This window comes from Hevea brasiliensis, chromosome 3 (assembly GCF_030052815.1).
Source record: "Hevea brasiliensis isolate MT/VB/25A 57/8 chromosome 3, ASM3005281v1, whole genome shotgun sequence".
Classification (NCBI taxonomy): Eukaryota; Viridiplantae; Streptophyta; class Magnoliopsida; order Malpighiales; family Euphorbiaceae; genus Hevea; species Hevea brasiliensis.
The window spans coordinates 103,527,731-103,538,583 of NC_079495.1; the positions used below are offsets into that span (position 1 = coordinate 103,527,731).

General features: G+C 27.2%; 1 protein-coding gene across 4 annotated transcripts; it reads right to left on the reverse strand.

The window, feature by feature from the left end:
• Nucleotides 1-5,724: 5,724 nt before the first annotated feature.
• On the reverse strand, nt 5,725-9,632 carry LOC110647198 (uncharacterized). Of its 4 annotated transcripts, none has more exons than XM_021800917.2 (3): nt 9,300-9,605; nt 7,263-7,384; nt 5,725-5,931 (listed from the first exon to the last, which is right to left on the reverse strand). In XM_021800917.2, exons 1-2 carry the CDS (start codon nt 9,446-9,448, stop codon nt 7,264-7,266), a joined length of 270 nt encoding a protein of 89 aa, XP_021656609.1. In that variant the 5' UTR covers nt 9,449-9,605; the 3' UTR covers nt 5,725-5,931; nt 7,263. The 4 variants fall into 4 exon arrangements, with proteins under 4 accessions (XP_021656609.1, XP_021656610.1, XP_021656608.1 ...); XM_021800918.2 differs by lacking the exon at nt 5,725-5,931 and adding an exon at nt 6,415-6,879; XM_021800916.2 differs by lacking the exon at nt 5,725-5,931 and adding an exon at nt 6,970-7,160 and having other exon boundaries at nt 9,300-9,604.
• Nucleotides 9,633-10,853: the final 1,221 nt, after the last annotated feature.

The window sequence follows — 10,853 nt, forward strand, 5'->3', positions numbered from 1 at the left end:
AAATTTAAAAAAAAAAAAGGTATTTCCAACTTTGGCATAAAGGTGATAATTATTAAATTAAAAAATATATATATATTTTAATAATTTAATAATTTTAAATAAATAAATTTATATTATTAAAATATCAATATATGTAATTGTGTCGCAATTTGTATAGTTGGGAATAAAATAATTTTTTTATAAATATTAAATTAATAAAAAGAAAACATAATTTTTAATATAAGCATCTCATTAATAAAAATAATTTAAAAATTAACTATTAAATGATATAAGGATTTTTTATTAACTAAATTAAAGACTAAGGATTTTATATTATAAATTTAAATTTAAATATTTTATTATTACATATTCTTTTTAAGTTACTAAATAAATTTATTGTGGGTAATTCAAAAGGATTAATTAAATATTAATCATTCTTTTTCTAAACTTGTAACTTGCTTTGATATGCATTGCATCCCTTTAAATGGTGGCAAATTCATGCCAAAGTGAACAAATATCAACCATTAAATATCTTCAAACCCAAAAATCAAAGTCTTTTTCAGTTATAAATTTGCAAAATAAAATGGCATTTATTAATATTTATAGCATATAAAATTACTGTGTTTTTAAAAAATTAAATGAGCTAATGAATTGGTCTATTAATTGATTTATTGGTTTCATCAATCCAATTAGTTCCACTCAATGAAAAAATTTATTAAATAAAATTTTAAAATAAAAAATAGCAACTCTAAGATTTTTAAAAAAGAAAATAAATCATCTTTTGAGTAAAAATATTTGATGGAATCACCCTTCATAATACACAAACAAGTCTATATATGAGAAAATTTATAATATTAATATTATATGTATAATAATTTTTTAATTAATAGTTAAAATATATTTATTACATATAGATCAATTATACTAAATAAATTATGGAAAAAACTCAAAATATATAAAAATCAAAATTTTGTCTCAATTAAAAAGATGAGTGTGCTATCCACAATGTTATCAAGATTAGATTCCTAGATTAGATCATTAAAAAAAAAAAAAAACTTAGGGTAAATTTTTTAATTTTAATATGAATAATATATAATGGAGTATGGAAAAGTTGTATTTCCATCTAACTACAGTAAAGAAGAATACAACAAAACTCATTCTCCAAATCTTGATTTGTCTTTCTTAGTTAAATTCACTTGTCCATTAATCTTAAAATCACTTATCTAAATTTTGCTATTATTTTGGGATTTTGACTCCAATGGTAGCCTTATTATGATAATTTTTTTTAACAATAAAAAATAGGTATTTTCAGTGTAATTGATATCACTGGTTAATGTTCTCAATTTAACTCAATTCCATAAAAAAAATCTACTATTAAGGGCCTGTTTAGTTTAATTGTTGAATACAACTGATAGCTGTTAGCTGATAGTTGATAACTGATAATTGATGATAGCTGTTTTAAGTTAAGTGTTTGGTAAAATTAAATTTAGCTATTGCTGTTGATATGTGAAATGACTAATAAGGGTATATATCATATAATTTATTTTATTATTAAATTAAATATATAATTATTAAATTAATATATTATATTATTTAAATAAATATATAATTATTAATCTTTTATATTATATCATTTATTTTATTATTGAAATAAGAAAATAATTATTTTTAAGATAATTAAATAATTTTAAAAATATAGATAAAATAATAAAATAATTATTATTGTTAATAGAAAAATTTATAATTAATTTTAAGTTTTTAGATATAAATAAATATTTTATATTTTATGTTATTAATAAAAAATATTTTAACAAAGTTGAAATATGTTAATTAAAATGTTAAAATTATAAATAAAAAAAATAAAAATATTAATGATATTAATTTTCAAGTTAAATAAAAAAGGATAATATGGTCAAAATAAAAAATAAAACCAAATCAGCTATCAGCTGATGAAAAATAACTCTAAAAATAGAGCTGATACAAACTGCAGCCGATGGGTATCATATCAGTTGCCCATCAGCTATCAGCTCTATTTTTTTAAGCTTGTCAAATACTATAATTTACATGTTTGGGTGTCTATCAGCTATTAGTTACACCCAACAGTTAAACCAAACACCCTCTAAGTCTAAGATGACATTTCATAAAATGCACTATTAAACAATCTGCTCCCAATTTGTTCACACTTTTCAAATAGAAATAATATTTAATTATCAATACTGGTGTGAGAAAACGAATGAAGATGGAGTAAGACTATCTCAGCAAACTAATCACCAAATTATCAGACTTGGTGGTCATTATTATAATGCTTTCCATTTTCTTGGCTAAATAAATAAAGAAGTTGCACATTGAGACTTGCAAGTTGCAAAATCATATTCATGCAAATTTTATATATCTACCTAAAATATCTCTTTACAGACAACCTAATTCATGGGTTGGTCCCATCCAAATTAATAAGATCATGCAACTTTGGGGAAAAAAAAATGGAATTAAAGTCTCTCCTCATCTAGCTCACACACCATTAACTTCAACCATATCTACACACACATATATTAGAAATATTTACCACTCATGTGAACATTTTAATTAAGTAATTAATTATACTGAATGAGTAAAATGTCTTTAAAAACTAAATCAGACTGTAATAATAAAATTTTATAAAGATTTAATTTTGATGAAAAGTTAATAAAAATTATCATAAATAGAAATTTAAAAATTATAATTAAAGCATTGAAAATTAGGGTTTAAAATAATAAGATGTTAACCCTTCAATCACTAACTATTAACAATTAACATTAATTATTAACCCTTGAGAATAACTAGTAAACCAAACATGCTTAAGAACATAAATCGAAATCTTGATATAAGATTTGGGGATCTATATATATATATATATATATATATATATATATATATATATTGTGAAGTGACAGTAGATAGTGCAAGCACACCATGCAATTGGGTCTGCATAGCGTAATAAACAATTTTGAATTGTGAAATTAAAGAAACAATTTTTGTATGGTGAGAAGCTGACTGGCAACCAACAAACTTTCCTTTTCTTTTATAGGTGTTGCTATTTCATTGTTAATTATGAAAATTATATCTTCTCAAATCCCATCTTAATAAATTTTTTTTATTTTTATTTGTGTCTTTATTTGCTGACTGTTCCGTTTTTGAAAGGAAACTATGACTTGATTCATTATTATGATAGTTTATTATTTGATCTTTGAGTTTTGACTAATACGATAATTTGATATTTATATTTTAAAAATTAAATAATTTAATTTATTATATTTTTATTAAAATTAGAGGTGTTTTTATTTAATATTATCATTAATTCAAGTATAAAGATAAATATATTATTATTTAATTAAAAATAATTTACTATTTAGTTTACAACTTGATTATCGTATTTTGGAGTTTGAAGGATTTAGTATTTATATTTGATAATTGCTGAAGTTATTAAAATTTTTTTCTTATTAACTTTGTTCTTATTAAAATTTTTTCTTCAATTCTTTTTATAAAATAAAAAGGATTAATTTATTGATAATAATTAATTTTAATTTAAGAAAAATATAAGTGAATGATTAAATCGTTTAATTTTTAAAATATAAAGACTAAATCATAATATCAGTCAAACCTCAATGGCCAAATAATAAATTTTCTTTCATTAACTAAAAAGTATATTTATCTTCCACTTAAACTAACAGCTGATTTTAGCTAAATGACTAAATTATTTAATTTCCTAAATATAGGGATTAAGTTGTAATATAAATCAAAATGTAAAAATTAAATAAATTATTATTATTATTATTATTATTATTATTATTATTAAGTAAGATATTGAAAGAGTGATACTTGAATTTGAGTAAGCTTATAAATTGATCTAAGGATTATAAAGGGTTAATATATATATATATTTTTTTAAATTTTTTGTTAATATGAAATCTTTACCCAATTAACAGCAAACTAAAGCAGAAGCACATAAAGATAATCACAATCAAATTTATGATGAACAAGAACAAGAAACATCAATTTTCAACAAGTTAAAAGGGTTCCATCCATAAAATGAATCCACAATTGAAAGGAAACAAACAAGAATTGGTAAAAATTAATCCACCAGATTAAAGCAATCTTGATAACTTTACCTAATCCTTACTATTAATCATTGCTGTTTAATCACTGTCCATTCAGAATTCATCTTCTTTGCTGTGTTTATTTTCTATAGCTTTCCTTGATTTGTTAGAACTTCACTTTCATGGCTAAAAGGCAAAAGTGATTTTATGTATTTTTCTATTATTTCACATTTTTATTAAATCACGGTCACATTTTTTTCTTTAAAAAAAAAAACTGAAAAAATGTTATTAAATGAATTAATCACATACTAATTCAATTCAAAATAGTTAACTAACTAATAATTAATTATATATTAAAATATATAATATATCTAAAAATTTTCGAAAAAATATAAAAAAAATTAATTTTAATTTTTTTAGTATAAACTATTTTTTAATTTAACTCTTAATAAAAAATTAAAATCAAATTATTAAAATAATAAAATAAATTTAATCCAATACAACTCTCATCGATACAATCCTTCAGTTTGAGACCTAAAAATTGTGCATACTATCCATGGAGGTATCACCAACTTCAATTTTATTCTTTCATTTCATTTCTATTTAAGTGAAAAAATGTTAATGAAGCAATTAATGCATGAAAATTGCACTAGAATGCACATAATTAGGTAAAATCCATTACGAAATTATTCTCTCTCTCTCTCTCTCTCTCTCTCTCTCTCTCTCTCTCTCTCTATATATATATATATATATATATATATATATATAATTAACTTACCACATACAAGTTTACAGTTTAATAAAATATAATTTCAATTGAAAAACTAAGTAATAAAATATGGCTAGTTATTAAAATATTCTTTATGTATTTTTAATTAATTTATTATTAGTATTTATTTTAATTTTAATAATTAAAATTCTTAATAAGTGAAAATATAAAAAATTATTAATATAAATTTATATTTATATAAAAAATGAACTCAACAACCATTAAGTTAAATTAAATATGTTACATATAAACTGAAACTTTTATTAGATATGCCATTTTATTACAATTTAATTTTAAATACCACATTAAATTCACTCGGTTGTAGCCAAAAGCTGAAAATTGTTTGTAGTTGGGACCATTTGTTTCTTAATAACTGTGGAAAATCTGACAATATAAATGTCTGCTAAAAATACCATTTTATTAGCCTACTTTACAGATTATTCAACTGCAATCTGACACAGCATATAAGATTTCACAGCTAATTCTTGTGGCTTGATTTTTAAAGTTAAATGAATGATGTGGCCACTCAGTAACATGTTTAAGCAATCCACGTGTTCTCCCACATGGCACATGCCATGTTTCAATTTAATTTTATCCAATCTAATGCAAATTTAATCTTTAACAAAATTAAAAAAAAAAACTCATATAACTAACATCAACTAGTCTGATTAGCTAAGATGCAAAATCATTCTTTCACAAAGCAGATGGAGCTCATATCAACTGCCTTAATAAATAAATAAATAATAAGTAAATAAATAAAGATGTATTTAATATAAATTTAAATTTATATAAAAATAAATTTAATTATTATTAAATTAAATATTTATATTAAGATGTATATAAAATTAATTAAAATATATTTATAAAATATATAAATTTATATATAAATATTTAATATAATAATTGAGGAGCACATTTTTATATGAATTCAAAATAAGCAAAAGGCCAGCATTGACACCTAAGCTCACAATCCATGAACATTAAAAACTAATAAGACAACTAAGTCTAATAGTCAAATAGTATTAAAGAGAAAGTTGTACTTATTAGGGATCCAAGAACCCACCAGCAAAAATCCAAACTGTCAGGCACATGGAGTGGGATCATAAATGCCTGAAAATGCAAAGAGAAACAAAAGGTGATCGAGGTCAAGCAAAGACAACATGCACTAGCACAGCCTGACATGCCTTTTTTTCTTTAAGATAATTCTTTTGCCACGCTCAATTATTCAAAACAAAATGCACTCACTTCATGAGATTCATGCCTATCCTTAAAAAGGGTAGTGCTTCAAATTTTCAAATTCATCACCACGCATGTTCGTTCAGATTTCCTTTTACAATGCACAGCACGGTTCTGTCCTATCTTAAAACATGAGGATGTGAAAGGATAAATAGAAAATGTGTTACACTGTTTGTGATAATCAGCATAGTACAGTATTATCTTAAAACCCAAGGACCTGAAATGACAAATAGATAATGTGTTATACTGTTTGTGATACTTTTCTAAACCCTGATGTGGATACTGGATAGCTTGTTCAACTGTTCTGCACTTATTCCCAAAGACAGCTGTTTCTAAATGGAAAACTACTTCCACAAGTAGATTCTGGGTTCATATCCACAAGTAGATTCTGGGTTCATATGTTTCAACTATAAAGACAGAGCATGGAGGCTTTTTTTTTTTTTGGCCTTTTTTGTCACTTTCGAGCATTTATTAGAGAGCAAAAGAGACCAACTACATGAAAACAGAGAAAGTAATAAGGTTGTCCCAGAGCAAAATACTCGAGAAGAACTTCATCATTAGATGCTACATCATTAGTAGCATCGAATCCCATTAACATGCTTTAGACTCGAAAAGTAGGTAGGTAGGCAACTCATTTCAGTATCCAATTACCACTGGTGTTCTTGCCCTTTGTTTTCTCGTCCATACCTCTTACAATCCTTTCCTTTTTCTCTATAAATGCAAACCTTCTGCAATGATATAGCTCAGGTCACAGGAAGCCAGAATGCGTCTCATCAAAAGGATCTCACAGTTTCATGAATAGTCTTTCACTTGCACATCAACCTGGAAATCAAAACCTCATCTACCTTACTACAAATTTGCGTGATTTACCCACTCAAATGTTCCCATGTGGCCAACGTGAATCACCATAAGATATGATAATCCACTTAAAATCTAGCCACGTGGAAATTGTTCCCAGCAAATCCCAACAGGTTGAGTAAAACACATGCCATCTTCAAATGATCATTAGGAAGCACCTAAGACCTAACTACAGGCAGAAGATGTTATTATTTATTGTTCTATCTGAAGCAATTATTGCATGATAAATTTATTGAGGCACAAAGCTGCAAAGTAAATATGAAGAGAAATAATTAGCTGGAGAGGAAGTATGGAAACATATACAAGTTTAATCCAGTCAGACTCTAGGTATTAAGGAGAAACATTACATCAGTCATCATATGAAACATGAAAACTGGTGGTGCAGCCAGGCGCCTCAGGATACTCAGCCCCACAACAGTCATAAAATTTGGCAGCATATGGTGGATCATCAGGTCCCAATTCATAGTACCTTCAACCAACCAAAAAGCATAACTTAAACCTCCAGATTAAAGAGAAAAAATAAATAGTAAAAAATATATGTAAAAAAAGAGGAAATTTTTCTTCAGTTGACTGATAGACATTTCATCAGAAAAAGGATAACTGCAAAATCTTGCATCCTCTGATTATTTGAAAGATCTAAGCTTCCCAATTAAAACACCATGATGCAGGTGTGTATCGTTATTTATTTAACAAATAAAACAAGCACAGCGTACCAACTATTTCCTTTCTCTATTCTCCCTCTATCTTTCAGTAAACATACTACGCTACCCCCACCCATTCACCAATAAAAGAAAATTTTTTGATCCAATAGAGAAACAGAAAATAATCACATTAAACCTTAATTCAAAATTCATATACAACCCAAGTACTGTTTATAATTGGAACCATTTCCTCTGCAGTCAGTCTACAATAATGTAGACAGACTACCACCGTTTACATAATTTATGGGTTTAAAACATCAGCAGATCACCACGGCATTGAGACATAAAAAACTCCTACATTCTTTCTGAACTGGAATTACTAGAAAGACAATTCTGTGAAAGGAAAGTTTCCCTAGCATTTCACGCAAATAAAAAATTCTAACTTTTTTTCTTTAATTTTCCATTTTCTCATGATGCGTTGCAATTACTTTCTACACTTTGTTCCAATTTAATATAAAAAAAAAAAGAAAAAAAAAAAACCCTTTACCTCCTCCTGTTTATGATGCCCTATGTATTCATCCTTATATCTTATAGACATTAGGATTTTAAGATGAAAAAAAAAAAAAAAAACACAGTGAATGAATGTGATATGTACCACAGTGATCCAAAATGCAGATATCAAGGTTAAGAATGAGCATGCTCACGCTTGCAAAAAGAAAATCAACTACCACAGTTATTACAGTAAAATTCTTAAAAGTTTCAAAGCTAACAAACAAAAAGTTTTAAAAAAATCCCCAATACTCAAGGAACCAGAATACGATCATACGCATATTTTTCACGTTTCTTGCTTTTATTAATGCAGTTTCAGCATTAGTTGAACAGCACACGATGCTTTTATTCAATGTTTAAGAAAATTAAGCCGGAATAAATTGTTTACACGTTCCATTTTATTACAATCATATAACCATAATGACAAAAAGCACTAACTTTCCTTCTTTTGGAATGGCTAAACACATGCTACCACCACCAATAAAATCACCATCCCCACCTATTTTTAACACTCACCTTCCACACTCCACAGCCTTCAATACAGCCACCATCAGGACCACTGCTTTTGTCATCTTTTACAGCTCTACCAAAAATACCTTTTTCTTTTGTTAAATAACAAATGAATACAACAGGAAATTTTCATGAGATATTCAAAATAATGTATCCGCCATCAATATTTGTTAACATTAGCAATGTGACAGCAAGTGTAATGGCATTTAGCAAAGAAGATTGCATAAGAGGCATTGATTGCAGAAATGCCAAAATTCACAGTGAAGGGGTACCAACAGCAGTTCTGCTTGAAAAGACCATTTTTACAGTCTAGGAGTGAACTTTGCAATTCTACTGGAATTTTCCCCATTTGAATGTGGTAACAAGTTACGATCGTGTTCATGTGCAAATAAAGGGGAAAATCATCCAATTACTTCAAAATTCATTATCATTCCAAACCAAAACACTAATTAAATTACAAGATCAACTGAACTGAATTCCACTTATGGAATCATTTGATTGAATTCAGCATAAATCATGGAATTGTAACATAATTTCAATTATCATTACTCTGAGTTCTATTAGCAATTAATAAACAAACAAACGACAATTGGATTGAACATATGAACCGTAAAACCTCACATAGGCATCTAATTTGGGAAAAAGGGTATGCAAAATTTGCACCAAATGATCGAAGTGGAGTACCTTTTCTGGTCATCGTGACGGCGACAGACAAAGAAGGAAGGATGGAAGCGGCAAGCAGAGGAGGCGTTAGAAGAGGAGGTAAAAGACTGTTTGCACCTCTTGCACAGCTTCTCCTTCTCCTTGACCTTCCCTATCTCTTCTTTCTCCATTTCACACTCTTTGCTCAAGCTTATGGCTCTGGCAGAGGCACTACAAATCGTGCAATGGATTTTCGCGTCTTCCGATATCCTCCTCCTGCTTTACACAAACCAGACCACAGATTCCACCTGAAAAAATACAAACTAGCCCACCGGCCCCGCCCTTGGGTTTGGAAAACAAGCGCACAGTACTGCCGGCCCAAAATATGCACCTTAAACGACTTGTCGTATAAATCAACTGCTATCGTTAAAATGAGATCATTTACAACTTTTTTTTTCTTAAAATGCATTTATGCAATAAATTCTTTCCTTGCATTCTTATCATATTATATATGGAATTTCAGCTAATTAACTTTGGATTAAAAATGGAAGCAAAACCTAAAATTGGATTTCATTTGGTTTGATTAACAAATAATTAATTTTAGTTTTTTTTTCTACTTTTATGTTTCACTCGTGCGCCTTAATTTAGGCAAAAATAAAATTTAATTTTGGATATAGTTTCCAAATTTATCATTCGATGTGTTTCATTGTCATAAAATAATTTGGAATGAATATATAAGAAGAATAAAGTTAATAAATTATATCATTTGTATTTTTGGACTGACCCAAATTAAATAGGTAGTGATTAATTAAAAGGAATTTTTTTTAATATTTTAAGACTCTAACTTTAAGCTGTTGGTATTTAGTGGATATAATTCAATAAGTCAGCATCTTATTTAGATTCCTTCTACTTATAGTGCTTGAGCTGTTACTTTTTAAGAAGTTGTTAAATTTTTGACATACCATGATATTTGGGATAATATATATATATATATATATTCAGGTTTTTTTTATCTTTCTTTATTTCTAATAATAAATATTTCTAGATAATATTAAATTGATTTCCATTTCACTAAAAAATTAGCTTATTATCACAATATTTGTCATTGAGAACATTATTTTCTTCAGGATATTTTTTGGTGAGAAAAAATTAATGCAATGCTATATTATGACTGTTAATTCCTTAAACAAAACTAATTAACTGCGGTTTATCTCAGCCAGATCTCTCTCTTTTAGCTGCTGGGTATAAACCATATCTAATTACTTCAATGGCATCACCACCTTCATCATCCTCTACTGTTTCTGATTTCATGAGTGCAGGGAGTACTGGTGGCTTCCTTAGCAGTAATATTGAAGGTCAAATAATAATGGAAGAGTTGATGATGAAGAGAGCAGAACCCTGTGACCATGGGGGTGTTGAAGAGAGTGGATATGGACCATGCAAAATCAACAAGGAATACCTTCCCCCGGTGGCTCTGTTGGGGAAACCAGCCAATATCTTATGCCTTGGAAGTTAGTCAAGAAGTACACTAATGGGAGGCTGATAATTGGAGCTGAGATACTGAAAAATCATCAGTACTTTGAAGCATATAGAGTT